The 18,283-nt window shown below is 37.9% G+C and overlaps 1 protein-coding gene across 1 annotated transcript in view; it reads right to left on the minus strand.

The window, feature by feature from the left end:
• ARHGEF38 (Rho guanine nucleotide exchange factor 38) overlaps nt 1-18,283 on the minus strand; it is a 168,507-nt gene that overhangs the window by 64,149 nt on the left and 86,075 nt on the right. Inside the window, exons 4-5 of the mRNA XM_077142641.1 lie at nt 5,690-5,837; nt 639-656 (exon numbers count right to left, since the gene is read on the minus strand). Coding sequence (XP_076998756.1) covers nt 639-656; nt 5,690-5,837 — 166 coding nt within the window. The remainder of the gene's footprint in view (nt 1-638; nt 657-5,689; nt 5,838-18,283) is intronic.

An 18,283-nucleotide genomic window follows, 5' to 3' on the forward strand; every position in this document is an offset into this window, starting at 1 on the left:
ATGCCACTGCGCCACCATCGCCCACCCGCACATGTTGTTTTATAAAATCATTTCTATGTTGTTCTAGTGACCGACGCTTTCATCTTAATATTTTATTGCGAATGTTACATACATATGTGTGTATGAAGCTTTTCTCTAGAAACCATACAAGTCCAATTTTAAAGAAACTCAGTATTTTACTGTAATACATAAAGAATCTTTTCTTTTGTGCATTAATCTATGAAACCCTCAAAAACATTATGGTATTAATGTGAGATCTTTAAAAAGACTAATGTTGTTCTTAAGGAAAAGTGTTTTGGATACAGTAAGTTTCCTAAACACATGAATGGTGGGGAGTTCCTGGCACCTGCAAATGTGTGATTTAAGCAAACTATACCCTAGGATTCTTCTAAAAAGTTCAGAAACGTATATGTGATAATTTAATAAATAAGACCATCTCAGAAAAATTGGAAATAAAGTAACATTGAAATCTGATGCATCAATAATGTCTAGGGTGAATACCTTTGCAATCTTCACTTATTTGGTAAAAGCAATGCACGTATTGTAAATGTTAAATATTTTGATTTGGAAGGAATTTTCAGGAGTTTTTCCCCATGATTTTTATCTTTGACTTTCATAAAGGAAAAAGAATGACTTACTCTTCCATGTATATTTTCCTATAAGAGAAAGAGAGAAAAAAGGGAATTAATGTAAATCCACATATTTGAAATAGCATGAAAACATTGTAAAATTTTTTAAATTCTAGTATGTAAAATAAGACAATAAGTGATTTTCACGAATTTCCTATAGAGTTCATCTCATTTTATAATCCTGTCCCTGAAGTTGTTAGTATGGGCACTATTTTTCTTTCACGTTTTGTGTAAAGTTTAAAACTGTTAATTCAGATTATGGTTAGTACGTTTTGATAATCTGGAAATGGACTGAACTTCAAGTTTTGTTTACATTGTACAAAGAGGCTTTACTAAGCACAGTAAATAGGAGAAACCAAACGTGCAAGATTACGATGGAACTGTTTAACTGATTTGCAGAAAACTATTATCAGTTGCTTGATAATATCTCTCTAATGTAATGCAGATTATAAACAATTCACCCATTCGATTACATGAGTCTCACAAAATCATGTCATTAGGGATTACCAGGGTCACTAGGAATTGCTAGCTTTTGTGGCTTCATTTTGCTCAAGAAAACTAAAGTTCTTCCTAGCTAGGCACCTCACGACCTGCTCCTCCTCCCATTTCTTCCTCATTTCCTATCACTCACCTACTCTCCGGATCTGCAGCAGCCACACCGCTCTCCTTGCAGTTTGGAAAGCCTGAAGGCATGCTCTGCCTCTGGGTCTTTGCACATGATGCTTTCCCGGATGCTTCTTCCTCCAGGGAGAGCTCTGAGGCTTACTCTCTTACCCCCTGTATACTGCAAACACTCTTTCCACCCATAGCCTTTATCACCATTTCCCATCTTACTTCTATCCATCACACTTGTTGCCTTCTAATATACTATATAACTTATTTAATTTATTGTCTGGCTCTCCCCTTAACAAGGATTTATGCCTGCCTGTTTCATGCTGTATCCCCACTACCTAATATGTGACTAGCACATGGTAGGAGTCCAAAAGTATTTGCCAGATTAATTAATTCACGATGAAAAGGTAGAAAGAATTCAGGTTAAATTTAAGGAATGAAGTTTTTCTCTAAAAGTCTCACATGACTACAGAGAAATAAAATAATAACCTGTGCTTATTACTGTATCACCGTGGTCTCTGATTTCCAACCTTTTCGAATACAACGATATGTGTTCAATACCAAAAAATGTGTGATCCCATCCCATAAGACCAGACAGTGTTTAAGCATTTAATGATTGAGAAAAATCTCTAATGATATATATTTATGCTGAATTTCATAAATTTTAATGGATTTACTACTTTTTAAATTAATCCCACTACTCCATATAAGTGAAAAACGGTGGCATACCAATGTGTAAATTATATTGTTTCCTCAATCTTCAGACATGTTATATGAATGGATTCTTAGACAGCTTGAAATAACTAGGTATCACTAAGTTAAGACCTCCTGGTTGAGAATCAACTGCAGAACTTTAATTATTTTAAATCAGCAGGTATCACAGCTTTAGGCAACGATTAACTGCTATATGAAGAGCACTTCTACTGTAATAAAAGAAATTGTACATCCAACAGATCCTTCCATTCACTTCCTTTAAGCTCACATTCTTTTCCCAATTTCTATTTTTTCCTAAGATAGAATTTCATTTGCCCTATTTTCTCTGTAGATAATAGATCAACAAGTTTGAGAAGAAAAATAAAAATAAAAATTATATTTTCTACAGAAACAAATGGATAATTATGTGATAATTTAAGGGTCCTTAAAACACTGTGAAGTTGAAAGAAAAGATTGTTTTTATGGCAGACATGGAAAAGTATTTATCTTTTTATTTTGCTTATTTCAAACATTAAACCTAAATAATGTAATAAAAACAGCACGTAATCATATTTAATGCAAGTATAACATTTTTAAAAAGAATCTGAAAGATTTTCCATTAGAGGAAATCATAATATATGGAGTGGTAACATCACATTATCAAATCCCCTTAAATTTGCTCATTTTAAAATCTCTCTTTTGGACTACAACTCTCCAGAACTTAAATCCAGCCAGGGATAGTTCAGAAAGAAAAAAGTTAAATTGTGTGTATTTACCCTTTTATGGGATACCTAAATACATCTTCCACCATACCTCTACTCTCACAAGCTCTCATAAAATTCAGTTCACAGTTAGTAAAAATTTTATATGTGACTCCTTAACGATTATAGTTTTTGTTCAAAGATATATGTCAAGGAATTGAAAGAATTTCTAAAAGTACATTTTACTTGGAATATTTCATTAGAATGATACTAGCAAGTATAAAATGTGGTGAGAAAGTATAAAATGTAGATTTATTTGAATGGAGAACTTAGAGCAGCCAAAATGCCCAGATAACTAGAAGTTTGAGGTTTTACTTTTAAGGATGCTAGACTTGATTAAGAAAAAGGTAAATAAAGAACAATTTATAAAAAACTAGACATGAAGCTACCAAATGTTTTCCATCCATCAAAAAACTTAGCAATGTCCCATCATTCTTTTTCTATTACAAAATTAACACATCTCCAGGACTTTGAAATACAGAAGAGACTTTGGTGGGTATTTATAACTAGAAAAACAGAAAAAGGAAGCAGCAGACAAGCTATGCTAATTATAGCTACACTTCCATTTATAGCCATTCCAATTTTCACTTTCCTCATACAGATCAGCAAACTTATATAATCCTAAGGAGGCTAAGTAACTGGATAGTCAGCAACTTCCACATGTTTGGAGATTATGTTAATACAGAAGATCCCACAATCTTAGAGGTCACTGATGCGATTCTGCCACTGCTTCTTGTTGAATAAATTTGAATAAATTAAAACTTCTCAATTTATAGGCTAGAGATGCAGATGTGATATTGTGCTTTTGAATAGCTTTAGTCCTTTCTTTCTTGCAATCTCCAAGCCTGAAATTACTCCTTAGACTGTATCTTCATCTGTGTGAAAATAAAAAACACCAAAACTCCATCTGCTTCAGGGGAAAGCTGTAAGTACGTACTGTGGATTCTAAAGTAGTTCTTAACTTGAGCATGTATCAACAATCACCTGAGGATGCTTGTTGAAAGTTCAGATTCCTGCACTGGACCACACAACAATCCAATTTTTTGGTCTGGAGTGGAGCATAAGAATCTGTACTTCTGATATACATCCCTGGTAAATCTGATGCAGGGGAGCTCACACACCAAGAAATATTGCCCTAACTTTTCAAAGTGAAACATTGCTCTAAATTTAAAGTATCTCTCCTTTTTGGAAATTAGTCTTGAACTGCACTGTGACAGCATCTGGTGTGTTATTTAAATTCACACTTGTATTGTTATTAAACTTTCCAGATGGTTCTGTTTATCTACCCAATTAGAGTATATGTTCCTGGAGGCAAGATCTAGGTTTCCAAATATTTTCTTTATACATTTTCAACACTATCTTGTACTCTTAATAAATATTTATTAGGCCCTCAAACATACGTTAATTTTGGTTAAAATGCAACATAAGTTGCTTTAAAATCCTCTTTAGCTATTCAAGCATGAAGCCACTCTCACGCGGATATTGCTTCAAAGCAACTTGTTCCAGTACCCCCTTGCAGGGTAGAAAATGGAGGCAGCACCTAATTTCATTAGAAATTGGCAACTGTGCATTTGGGCTCTGTTATTCAGCCACAAGGAAGAGGCAGAGGACAGTAATAATAGCTTTGACTGATTACTAGGCAAGGCAAGCCAAACCCTTAGGGTATTCCAGACTCTCTTTGGCCTATAAACCTGTGTGAAAACCTGTTTCTCAGAATTTAAAGCTGAGCTCAATTGAGGTCAGTATTACAGTAATGTCAATAATTCTACGGCTCTCAGCCTTCAGGCAAACCAGTACAATTCATCATTAACTTTACTTTCGTGGAAAAGCAACTTTTGTGAAAATGGCTCTAACTTAAACTATTTGATTTTGATTTTCTGTGCCTTAAAAAAACAGTTCTGCCAATCTTGCTTCCTTTGGATTTTTTGTTTTTCTAAACCTTAGCAACAACTTTCCAGTGCCTGAAAATTATTTCTTAAAATCAGAATCAGAATGACTCTGAATACAGATGATTTAAGGCATTACCAGGCTACATTAAGACTCCTTTTCTGTCTGCATCCCCCACTCCCAACAAGAGTATATGAGGGAGGTATGCTGGAGAGTGGGGTCGGCATGCACTGATTTAACACCACAGCTCTCCCTAGTTGGTAAATTTTTAGTCAATTCATGATCATTCAATACTGGTATAATCCTTAGACATGAAAGATACCATAACAGAACTACTGGATAATATATGGAATCGGCAGTGATTTTGGCTTTACATTTCATGTGGTAGAAAACAGTATATACAGTAAAATCTCCTTTTAAAAGATTCTTCTTTTAAAGAATCAAACCAAACCCATGCCCACATTTATGCATATGAATAGACAATGCAATAGATGGTGGAATAGCAAGGGCTTAAAAAATATCTTATTTGTACTATCCTTATGTTTTTCAGATTTTTATAGGGAATAGATATTTCTTCTAGGGGGAAAAAATGTATATTTAGCACCCCTCTCTCCGCAAATTCCAGGAATAAAGAAAGGAGGTGTGACTAATTGTCCTGAAACTAATTTTAACAGGGGCTGATTCTGCTGACCTCTCCTCTTTCAGAGTCACAGGACATTCCCAGTCCTCATTCACCCCATGCCTCAGTAGTCATGCAGCCACGGGGTGGCCTGCATAGTCCTTGAACTGTGGGAGCAGGCAAGCAGCCATAGCTTTAAGGAGGGCTTTCTTTCTACATTTCTTCCTTTTTTGGATATTGCATTTTCCTATCTCTACAGAGTGCTGAATCTTCTTCCATGTTATTTTTAGTCATCCTCGCAAGGAAAAAAAAAAAAGTCAATCAGGGCTTCTGGCATGTCAGCTTTCCATAAAGGAGTGCAAAGCAGAGCTCCCAGCAAGCGTCATAAAACATAGGATTTATGTGAGGCCTTTTATCTAAATCCATTCAAAATGTTCCCTGCCAGGCAACTGAGAGTGGATGAAAATCATCATTTGAAAAGGCCTTACTTCAAGGACTGGATACAGCCGCTCAAATGTTGCTTCAGCTCTTCTTCCTTCTCATAGGACTCCAGCACACTGTGGGCTTCATCGTGGTGATAGCAGTAGGTTTTATAATGTTCCTCCAGAGGGCCTTTAATCTGCAAGAATACTTCCCCTGATAATGCAAAACAGAAGCAAAATGACATCAAGTCAGACCAAATGGGTACCTCATGGTTCGTTAGTCAACCATGCGGACACTGTTAAAAGGTTGGTTGGGTCCCACTTTATTCCAGATTATTCAGAAGGGGTGAAAGTCTTTGAGTGGCCTTCTTTTCTCTTTTTTCTTTCCTTCTTTTCTCTCTCCTTCTTTCCTCCTCCTCTTCCTTTCTACCTTCCTTTCCTACTTTCTTTCCTTCTTCCTTCCCTCCCTCCCTTCCTTCCATCCTTCTTTTCTTCCTTTCTTTTACAAAACAAAAATAAGGAGCTTCATGGGGATAGGCAGCAAAAGAATGTTGGTTTCCTCAAAAAGTGTCTTTACCTGTTCAGTGAAGGCGCAGTGTCTTGGTTAAAAGCACACAGTTTAGAGCCTCTCCACATGGGCTGGAAACTGACTGTGCTACAGACTGCCTTTCCTAACCAAGTTATTTAAACTCTTTGAACCTGTTTCTTCATCTATAAAATAGGGACAATAATAGACCCACTTTCAGGGTCATCATAAAAATGAAGACAGTGTGTGTAAAGTTCAGAGCACAGTACATACATAGTAAATGCTCAAAATGAGGTAGTTACTGTTAATTTATAAGAGGCAACGGTAAGTAAAATTTCAGGTGCTAAGTGAGTTATGTTTCAATATTTATTCCACAATCATTTCCCGAGGTTCTCTGAAAGGCAAGTGATGGAGTTTGTAGAAATACAGTATTGCCTTCTATGTGACAATAAAAAGAATTAATAGGGTCATTACTCCTGTTAAAAATCAATTGGATAATATTATGAACCAAATTTATGACTACCTCTTCAAAAATCAACTCGGGCTAACTGTATCCAGGCATTTATGGAATCTTTCCTGATATCATGATAAAATTGGGTCTATAATTGTTGTATCGAGTGGTTTTTGGACAATATTTGATTTAATCACCCACTCCATCATTTTATAGTACATATTAAGCATCTACCCAGCCCAGCACTGTGTCAGATAATGTGGGGGGTACAGAAGAAATGGGTGACAAACATTGCAAATTTGGGATTGATAATGATTTGGGCCTGAACAGATTGGGAAGGCTAAATTGATGGGCAGTGCCCTGGATCAATTATAATAACAAGAACAAATTACTCTTCCTAAAAAATGACATATCTTTAATGTCTTCAACATGGTGTATACATTAACTGTTTAATTCCTTATTCTCATGCAGAGATTAGGTTATTTTATCCATAAATAAAATGGGGAAATCTGAGTCTGAGACATGTACATGATTTTTCCAAGGTCCCAATAGGAGGCGGCAAAGCCAGGATTAGAAGTTTCTCAGTTTTTCTTGCATTTCAGCCCTTAGTATATCACAGCTTTGCTGGACTCTGACAAGGTGATGCATTTGGCAAGAAGAGTGAATTTAGAATCAGAAATTTAGGATTATCATTTAGTATTTGTGCGCTGATTTTAGGAATGGCTTCTTCATTTGTTTTTTTTGCAAATCATGTAAGTTTCAGTTCCCTCATTTGTATAACAGAAATAATCATTTGAGAATTAAATGTATGGTGGATACAAAAAATGGCTGCTTCTGTCTAGCTGCTCAGTGTATGTCCCTTGATACTTAAGGTAGTTTTTTATCTCTAGCATTAAACACTTGTATTTTTTAAGTAACATATTTATTTTCTAATTTAATTATCTAGCCCATAAAAGTTTTTCCTTTCCCTCTCATTATTTGTGATTTTCTTGTGATTATATTTAGATTCTAAGGTCATGAGTATGTGTATTAGGGGTTTTATCTTTACTGTTTTGGGTGTGTATTAAGGCTTTATTTTTACTGTTTTGTTCTTTAATGAAACCTTTTCTGGCTCTGTAAGGAAACTCAATGACTGTGAACATCTTTGGACCTAAAGGGTTGAGGGACTCTTGTTTTGTTCCTGGGATATTACTGAGTTTACTGAGTCGATTCTTTGAGCAGTGTAAGTATTGCAATATTGTTCTTCAAGACAGTAACACAAACAGTAAGAAATAGACTAGTCACAAGAGAATAAAATAACATAAGCAGGGAATGAATTTAGGGCTTAGCATGAAATGAAGAGAGACTTCCAGTATCAAAATAGGTAGCAAATGGGTGGATAGGTGGGGGCTTTGGCTGAACAAAGAATTAAGGCTCAGAAATGGAAGTGGATGACAGGCTTAGATGGAGGCTCAGCCAGAGAGTCAGGAGCAGATGGTTTGCATATACACAGCCCAAGACAAGTTGGAGCTGCAAATATGTATGTTCACTACCAAGAAGCTGAGAGTAGGGACAAAGAAAGAAATAGGTGAGGACAACCTCATAAATTCACAATATGATCAAATCAGAAAGTCAGAAACAAAAACACTTATTTTGCACACAATGAAACTATTGACTGGAAATTCCCTTGCATTTTCTCTAACAGAAGTGGTCTAGGGTGGGAGAATTTATAACTCTTCCCTTAAAAGCAGAGTCCATTTTTCAGTCTTTTCCAAGTAAAATTCTGTAGGGGCTCTAGTTATAATTATTAACGTCAAAAATAATTATTAAAGTTAAGTACTCGAATTGAAAGTCACTTATTCACCCAAAGGTTCACTATAGTACTGGGAGGCAGAATATCAGACCCCCTCCAGCCCTACCAGGGTATTCTGCTTCATAACAGCACAGACGAAAGGATGTGTCTTGCACAAAAAGTGATTCTGTTTCCATGGTAACATAACTCACTGCCGTGCTTCTTTAATGGTGAAGGACAACTGCCCTGCTTAATGTATGTGAATTTGAAGAGATGGACAGGAGCAGAGAATGGACTGAGCCTAAACCAGTGAATGTTTTTCTGTCTGACACGAAGGTATCAGAATCCTATAAAATTCATATAATTATCATGTGCTTCTTTCTACAAATTTCACAACCTAAGAATTTCTGCACTGTCTTCCCCAAAAAATAATTGCTGTAAAATGGAGAAAAAAAATGCAGCCTTTTAATTTTCTTAGTCATTTCCCTTAGAAACAACTCCTATAACTAAAATTATTGAACATATTTTATGTGCTGGTCTCATTACTCCATGTCACAATGTGCTCCCTTCACTAATGCTAATATATTCACGTTCCTCTTCTTGACCCGTCTCTTCTTTACTTCCAAACCCCCATGCTCACCCCCAAAACTTGCCACAGTAAGCCAAAGGACCTCCTTATTATTCCGAATGCACTCTAAGGTGAGTTTCCCCTCCAAGTACATAAGCCAAGGTGAAGCCAGTGATAGACAAGACATCTCCTTGTTCCAGGTCTTGTCTAAGAAAATAGCATTAAAAAAACAAAGTGGTTGCATTATTTTACTTCATCTTTATTTGACAACAATTTATTGAAATGATAGATACCATAGACACAAAGAATTGACACTTCTCTCAAGGAACATATATTCCAGCAAGGAAGAGACAAGATGAAGCTCCTGTTTGCCACACAATGTGAAAAGTACAATAATAGGGCTAAAAGCACAGATGAACACCTATTCTGACTTTGGGGACCTTTGAACTCGTGCCACAATAGCTTTCCCCTGAAGTAAGAGCTATGGGTAAGTACAAAAGTGAGGAGATACCAGAGAGTAAGGTTTTTTTTTTCAGAAGCTGCAAGTGGCTAAGTATCACTGGTAGTACAATGTTTCTGAGGAAGTAACAGAAGAGGCTGTTGAGGAACTCAGGGGCAAGATCATGAAGGACTTTGTGCATCATTAAGGGGTTTGAACTTTAGTTTGAAATTTAGATGGAAAAATTCTAATGGATTTTAGGCAGCAGACTAACATGATTACACTGGATTTTAGAGAGAGTACTCTGGTAGTCATACAAAAGGTGGAATTTGTGGGAAGGGTTGGTTAAGACTGGAGAGTAGAAACCAATTAGTCATTTTCTACAATAATTCAAGAATGAAGGCTAAATTATAGAGGTTAAAAGAGCTCTAGAATCAACTGTCTGGTTTAAATCCTGGCTTTGCCCCACTGGCTGTGTGGCATTTGGAAAGTTACTTTACTTCTCTGTTCCTTAATTTCCTCATCTGTAAAGAAAAATGGATAATAGTAATAATGTATTTACATATACATATAATAATGTATATGCATTAATAATACATATACGTTATTACTAGCTGGCACATTGTAAATGCTAGGTGATAGGTTTAATCACTAAAGCAAAAGCAGGGAAGATGGATAAAAGGAAGAAAATGGATTGTAAGTTTATGTGAGAGAAGAGGAAGGACAACCCCAGGCACAGCTCAGTTCTGGCTTCAGTGACTGTGGTAGGTTAGATTCAGGTGTCAACTTGACTAGGTGATGATGCCTGGTCGTTCTGTTTCTGTTGCATTAAATCATCAGTATGTGAAATTCATCTATGGCTGATTACTTTTGTGGTCAGCTAAGGGAGTGCCTTCCACAATAAGTCAGGTTTAATTTAATTAGCTGAAGGCTTACAAGAGAGAGGTCAGAAGTGAGCTCAATACTCAGTATACCTCATCTCAGCACTTGTGGCTCAGCCCAGACGTTTGGAGATGCAGAAAGGAATCACCCTGGGGAAAGCCGTTGGAACCCAGAAGCCAGGAGAAAAGACCAGCAGACATCACCATGTGCCTTCCCATGTAGCAGAAAACCTCAGAGGAAAGTTAGCTGCCTTTCCTCTGAAGAACTACACATTTCTAAATAAATACATCCCCTAATTAAAAGCTGATCCAACAAAGGTTTCATGCACTAAGGTAACTTTCAGAAACCTATAACCTCCAGATGGGTCCCTGGATAAGATAGGTCCTGAAATTTAGAGGGGCTCCCTCTCCAGAACATCAGCTAGATCCATCACCCTACCCCATATTATTGACCCCTTCCAACATGAAAAAGTTAGAATGGGCATAGCCCAAATACCACTAGTGAGTGGGATAGAAAGATCAAAAGTGATGGTAGAATTATACAAAGAAGGTAGGGTTTAACAACTGAGTATGATTTCTGAATCATTATATTGATATTTCTTTTAGTCTCTAGTATCTTAGAGCAGCTAGAAGTAAAAACTAAAATTGTGGAATTGTTACCCTACCAAATTCTGAAATCTTTCTTACAACTAATGGTCATAAAGTGCTTTGGAATTTATTGCCTTTTGCTTATACATTATTTTTCATAAAAAAGAAAAGAAAGCCAATTGTGATGATAAAATGCCTCCACTGTTCTGGAGCAGCTAGAAGGAAAAATCTGATGATATGGTAGCCCATGACAAACTCTGGGACCTGTCCTGTAACTACTTGTTGAAGAGTGCTTTGAAAACTATTGCTTTTTTCTTTTTTTGCTTTGTATATATGCTATATTATACAAGAAAAGTGTTAAAAAAAAAAAAAAAAAAAGAAGCCAATCCATCTCTGTTGTGTTGCATTCTGGCAGCTTTGGCAAAATAAAACAGTGGCCATGTGGGTAGACAGTGATGATAAAATTAGGAAAGAGTTTAGGTGGAAAATGATGAGTTTAAGTTTGGATATGTTGAGTTTGAGTTACCTATTGGATAGTAAAGTGAAGAAGTCTTGTAGGGAATTGTATATGTGAGTCTGGAATTCAGGGAAAAAAGTATCTGGAAGAGAGATACAAGTATGCTGAAATTCAGGTAGTAGAAGTCACAAATTTGATATAGTCATGCAAAAAGTTCACAGGAGGGCGGGCCGCGGTGGCTCAGCGGGCAAAGTGCTTGCCTGCTATGCCGGAGGACCTCGGTTCGATTCCCGGCCCCAGCCCATGTAACAAAAACAAAGAAACAAATTACAATAAAACAAGAAAATGTTTAAAAGATGTTTCCCTTTCTTCCTTCCTTCCTTCTCTCTGTCTTTCCTTAAAAAAAAAAAAAAAAAATAAAAAAAAAAAAAAAAAAGTTCACAGGATAAGAGAAGAGGGCCTGAGGACCAAATGCTGCAGAACACCAATGTTGAGGGGGGTTGGGAGGAAGAGTCTACTGAGACATTTGAGAAGGTATAGACAGAGAGAAGAAAGGAAAACTCAGGTGGATGTCAGCAAAGGCAAGGAAAATTTTAAGAAAAATAAATGTACAGAATGGTGAGAAATACTGCAAAGAGGCTGAATAAGTTGTGGGTGACTGAGTCTGCTATTTGTTCCCCAACATTAGTACTCCCCTCTATTGCAATGGAATTTTGTGTTGCCCTGAATAAAAAGTACATTTCCCATCCCCCCTTGCAATTGGTGCAGTTAGGTGATTAAAGTCCACAGTGAGAAACAAGTGAAAAATCCTTTGACAGCATCTGGGAACCTTCCTTAAGAAGCAGCTAGCTCCCCTCTTACCCCTCCTTCTTCATCCTTTTCTCCATTCTACTACCTGGAACTTGGAATGTTATTTTGTACATGAAGATGAGGGCATCCCTTGTGGTGTGGCTATGAGCTGCAACAAACTGTGCTTCTCCCTTCTCCCATGAGAAAATATTTTAGGAGCAATCCTAAACTGAAGGACTGTACTATCCCCTCTTTTACTACCCATAAAATTTCATTCAAAAAAAAATCTGGGAAAATATTGTATGAACCATCACTTATGAAGAGTTTAAAGAGGATGCTACTTGTATTAGCCAGAAAAAATACATGGTAAGTTCAATTCTCAGAACCAATTAAGATGGTTTACAAAGAGAATTTTAATTTAAATCTTAAGCATCAATTGTTGTCTGAGACAAGTTTTTTTTTAATAGGTTTTATCTGTGGTTCTATGTAAAAATTGTCAAGGCAGAGTATTCAGAATACAGAGAAGAGGGTGGGGTGTTCTTAGGGCAGAGGGTAGATATGACCTACATCCTGGGTAAAAAGTCTGGATGAGATAGTATATGTTTCTGGCTGTTACTTCTCATGTCCATTGACACACACAACTAGTAAATGAGAGCTATGACATACCACCCCCAAATGAAAGGGCTTTCATGGCAGCTTCCACCCAGGGAGTTCCAAGGAGAGTTCCCATGCTCTACTCATCCTCACTTGTTGGGAGCCTGGCTGCCAGAACCAAATAAGCAGCAGACTAACCAAACCAGACTGCCAGGTCATTTATATGCTTTCCCCTTTTTTCCTAGCCTTCTTCTCTACTCCAAAGAAGGTAAAATGAGGAGGGAAGGTGAGAGGGAGAGATTGAAAGAGTAAATTTTGATTAAAGAAGCCACTATCCTTTTTACTCTGATTTAGTTCCTACTTCATCCAGGGAGAAAACTGACTACTAAGGACAACCAAGAACCCTGGCTAGGATTTTGAAACTCAAACCAAATACAGATGCCAGATGGCACATGTGACCACGGGATTAAAACAAGCATACTTCTTGAGCATTTTACTAACATATTTGAAGAAAAAAAACATTGTTTTCATATAAAAGCATAAATTGTATATGAATTCCTAAAATATAACGAGACTTCAAAGTTTTTTCATGGTTGTGGCTACAGCTTCAGGTCGTAACTCAACATACCCTGGGGCTCATGATATTTCTTTGTTGATACAAGGACTATTTTGGTTAAAAATATTAAGAAGCCCTAGATTAAGACATGATCAGAAAAATGTGTCCTTTGGATTGGATGACTCTGAGATGTCTGGTGACTTTGTAAGAGCAACTTCAGAGAAATAGTTTTAGGTGGGAATGAGAGGTGAGGAAATGGGACCAATGAAGGAAGCTGGAACATGAAGAGAGAGAAAGAGAAAGAAAGGTAGCCAGAGTAGAGGATGGGAAATTGTCCCATGACAATCGCTGTGTCCTATGCAAGGGAGGGCACTGTCATAAAGTGAAGTGGGGTCTCTCAAAGAAGGTACCATTTTTCAGTTGAGGCAGCATCCACCCAGCACATCAGGGAGCGGGAGGTAGCTTGGCAACTAAGCAGAGGCAAACTGGGAAGCATAAGTAGCTGGAGATGGACAGTGGATTGGAATGAAGAGAGCTCTGGCCTTTAGTTGGAAGGGCTAGAGTCCCTTCTTGACTTTGCCCATGATTTGGGGTAAATTAGGAATTTACTGTTTTTGTCTGAATTATGAAGCAGTGGGGATGGATGGTCTTTAAGTAACAGTCCAGCTTCAACATTTAAGAATATAACTATTTGATTTGATGATAACTCATGTGCTTTTCCTAAACCTTGTTGAGGTTCAGGATATTATCACCTCTGATGTGAATTTTTATAGTAAGTAGCACATTGAGTTAACACTGACTCTCTCAAAGTTGAAAGTTAAAGTCTGTGTTGGCTAGACTAGGAAAAGGTATAACAGAGTTTCCCTATTCAAGGTTGATAATACTGAGGAAGACTCTGTTCTTAGACCAATCTGTGATTCTTCATCTATCCCATCCTAGTAAGTACTCTTCTTGAGAATGTTTGCCACTAGAGCTCATTGCCCTATACTACCTAGCAGCCTCTGAATATGGCACTGGCAAAAACCACAAGGCACACTCAACAACAAAAACAGCAACAATTTACTGTGTGCCACCTGTGTGCCAGCTGTTCTCCTGGACCCTTATCATCTCTATCATTCATTCCATTCATTCAGTAAATGCTTATTGAAGACGTTGTTCTGGATGCTGGTGATACAACAGTAACAAAACAAAAGCTCAGAGACAGGGTTTGATCTATATCTTGTATTCTGCCATAGAGGTCCTGCTATTCCCATTGAAAATATCAACAACTGCACATAGCATTCAATGCTAGTTGTTTATCCATTCTTCTCTCTTCCTTATAAACACTGGCAATACACCCAGTTAAAAATACTCATGTTTCTCCAACTCTGTGGTAGTTAGGGGTGGCTGTGTGTGTGCGTGTGTGCACATGTGTAAAATGAAATAATATGTGTGCAAAATGAAATGATGAGACACAGGAAGTTGCTGGGGGGTGTGGGGGTGGATTCTACTCCCCTGAAATGAAAAAGTCTCACAAGGAGGTGGCTTTGTTCTTACTGCCAGGTGGATGTGATGCCTGGAAGTGGAGCAGCCATCTTGAGTGTCATGGATTGAATTATGTTCCCACAAAAGGTATGTTCACACCCTAACCACTGGTCCTATGAATGTGAATCTGTTTGTAAGTAGGATCTTTGAAGGTGTTATTAAAGATGAGGCTCATCAGGACTAGGGTGGATCCTAACCCGATATGACTGCTGCCCTTACAAGTGGATGAAATTTGGACCCAGTTAGTACGGGACAGGGCTAGACAGCCTTGTGACAGTGACAGAGATTGAGTTATGCCAGAAACCAAGGAACATCAGGGATTACCAGCCACCCTCAGAACTGGAAAGACTTCCTGGCATCATGGCCCCGCCAACCTTGATTAGGACTCCTAGCCTCCAGAAGTATGAGACGGGACATTGCTGCTATTTGAGCCCATTAGTTCATTACAGCAGAGAGAAGACCCTGAGGCCATGAGGTGAGCCTTATGCTAAGGATTGTGAAAGAAGAAACCACCCAGAGCCAGCTAACAGCTGCATCAGTCCTAGACTTTTGAATTAAAGGATTTCTTGTCTTTTGAGAAAATAATCCCCTTTTTGGTCAAGCTCTTTCAGTAGCTTTCTACTCCGGGCAGGCAAGTCTAATCCTAACTGATACAAGTGACTTTCTCAAGGCCACAGAGCTAGTGGTGACACAGCCTGAATTAAAACACAGATCTGTCTCCAATGGTCATGCCCTTTCCAGGCTACTGGGCACCTTCCAGGCCTGTCCCTCCTATGGGTGCACTTCTGCTTTCAGCCTCCTGCAACTGGGAATGTGTTCAGGCACCTACAGGACTCGCCCACTCCTCGGGTTTAGCACTTCATTTCCACATGTATTCTGACAATATTTTACCTTTCACTCTTCTCCCTGCACAGCCAAGCCACTGACTTCTCCTAGCATGCTCTCTCTAGCAAAGCATTCTAGGACTTACCATCCTCCTCAGATAACAGTGCCATGGAACTTTTTACCAAGTCACTCTTATTTTATTTTTATCATCTGAAATAAGTCTAGTACCCCTGGTGCCCATCTTGAGCTCACTCAGGAGACTGGCGATCCAGCTGCATTGCAGCCAGGATTGCTTCCTGCTAAATTTTTTCTTTCTTCTATGGATGTGTGTATCCTTGACCCTGAAAATCTCATTTTTTTTTTCAGTCATATTCTCCTAAGTGGACAGTTTTCTTGTTACTGTTAAAATCTGGCATAACATGTCCTCATTTTTCAGCTGCTGCATCTGGGTCTCCCACATCTTGTCCTTACACACTTTAGTACGTAGGTCTGAGAGTCCCCAGTCTGTCCCAAAGGCCAGAACTAGCTAGGTCAAGACTGTCTGTGTCCCAAGTTAAACACACACACACACAATAATACTAAAAAACTTATTCAGCTGAGCTACATTGTGGCAATCTCTCCTGGTATCATGACCTGCACCATCAGTGACAAATGCTCTTCTCACCAAATAAATTAATGCTATAAGCATGGATCCTGCTTTAAGGACATATGAAAGACACTGCTTTAGGAGAAAAAGTCCCGGTGCAGAGCAACAGTGCCTAATCTACTACATCTTCAAAGAATAAAAAGCTTAAAATTGTCTCTCTCCAAGCACAAACTCACCCTTAGGAAAAAGCATATGTGAAATACAATTTCTTTATGATAAGCTTCTTTGAGTTTTGGCTCTCAGTACAAAGTGCATAGAAACAAACAACTAAAGTAGACTCAAACATGTTCATGACTCAGTCTTTTTAAAATATATTGAACCATAACAAAAATGCAGATATATCTGAGAGGATGCAATTGCCATTTTGGTTATCTATTGATAGGAAACAAACCACCACAAAACTCAGTGGCTTAAAACAACAATCACTTTATTTTCTTGCATGATTCTTTGGGTTGACTGGGCTCAGTCATATGACTCTTCTGCTCCATTTGATGTCAGCTGGGGCTGCAGTCATCTAGGTGCTCAATGGGGCTGGAACTTGCAGTGTGGCTCCTTCTCAGGTCTAATGGCTTGGCAGGGGAGATGGAAGCCTGGCGTCATTGGGATGCTGGCATAGCTGGGCAGCCTTTTACTCCACATTCTCTGGCCTGCTATCTCTCCCTCTGGCTTCACATAATATTTCCAATAGGGAAGCAGGACTTCTTAAATGGCAAGCTCCCCAAATCACAAATGGCAAGGCTTTCCTGAGCCTTAGGCACAATGTCATTTCCTCTACATTGTGTCGTATTGTATATTGTATCCTCTACATTGTAGTCATAGGGCCAGTACAGAGTCAATACAGGGTAGAAACACAGCAGCATGAATTGGAGGCATGTACATTGCTGTTAACTCTACCAAATGTGGAAATGATCCTATATATGCCAAATCTCCCTTCATAGAAGAAAATGTGTCACCTTATTAGATATATGAATCATAAAGACCTAAAAATATTGGGAGCATCTAGAAATGGCACATCTCCAGCAAATTTGATTTGCTTGTCTTGAGACCTTAAATAAGACCTCTGAAAAAAATTAACACTTTATCCGATTGCCACATACATAAGAAATCAAGCTTTGTAAATAGATGGGTAAATGCAATAATCTCAGGATAATAATAAATTAGTAAGAGTTACCATGTGCTGGATATTTAAGGATAGATACTAGGCTAATAACCTTTATACAAGATTTTCTTTAATCTTCACAAAACCCTATGGGGTTGGTATTATTGTCTCCAATTTTCAGATGAGAAATTGAAGTTCAATGAGTAACTTTGTGCCTAAGAGCACACATCTAGCAATCAGATAAGCCAGGCCATAAAGTGAAGTCAGTGTGATATTGAAGTTTGGGTATTCTCAAATTCTCCACTATCATCTTATCTGTATTGTCCTCACACTATTTTCTAAAATTGTTACAGAATGATGTTCCATATAAAAGTCTCACATCTTATACTCTTATCTCCAAAGATAGCCTATATAGCCTACTCAAGTCAAGATTTTAAAATCCATATTCTATCTTGTCATGATAATCCAGACAATTCCCCGGGGCTCTCAGATCAGTAAACATATGCCTTTGTGCTTAAACTTATACCTCATCTAGACCCCAAGACTATTATTGAGTAAAATTCTCCTCCTGGTTTATCTAGGTTTCAGGAAAGTTTCCCCATTGACACAAGAGCTATGAATCACAATTACTCTTACTTGTGCCATGGAAAGAAAGAGAAACGCTACACCTGTACTTTTCATTTTGTGGTATCATGGTTTTGTAAATAACACACCAAAAAGCAGTTTATCTTATGAAATGATGGTGCTTTGGTGAAAAATTTAGTGATGACGACTGCCACTGAGCTCTGTATTGATTTGGCTATTGTGAATAGATCACAGAGGCTCTTTCGGCACTGTGTGCTCCAGCCTCACTGAACTGCAGTCCTTGTTAAGAACTGCCCATACTCTTCTGCCTTGGGATCTTCACCCCATTGTTCATTTAGACAGTCTTTTGCCTTATCTTTTC

The sequence above is a fragment of the Tamandua tetradactyla genome, chromosome 24 (assembly GCF_023851605.1).
Source record: "Tamandua tetradactyla isolate mTamTet1 chromosome 24, mTamTet1.pri, whole genome shotgun sequence".
In the NCBI taxonomy this organism is placed as follows: Eukaryota; Metazoa; Chordata; class Mammalia; order Pilosa; family Myrmecophagidae; genus Tamandua; species Tamandua tetradactyla.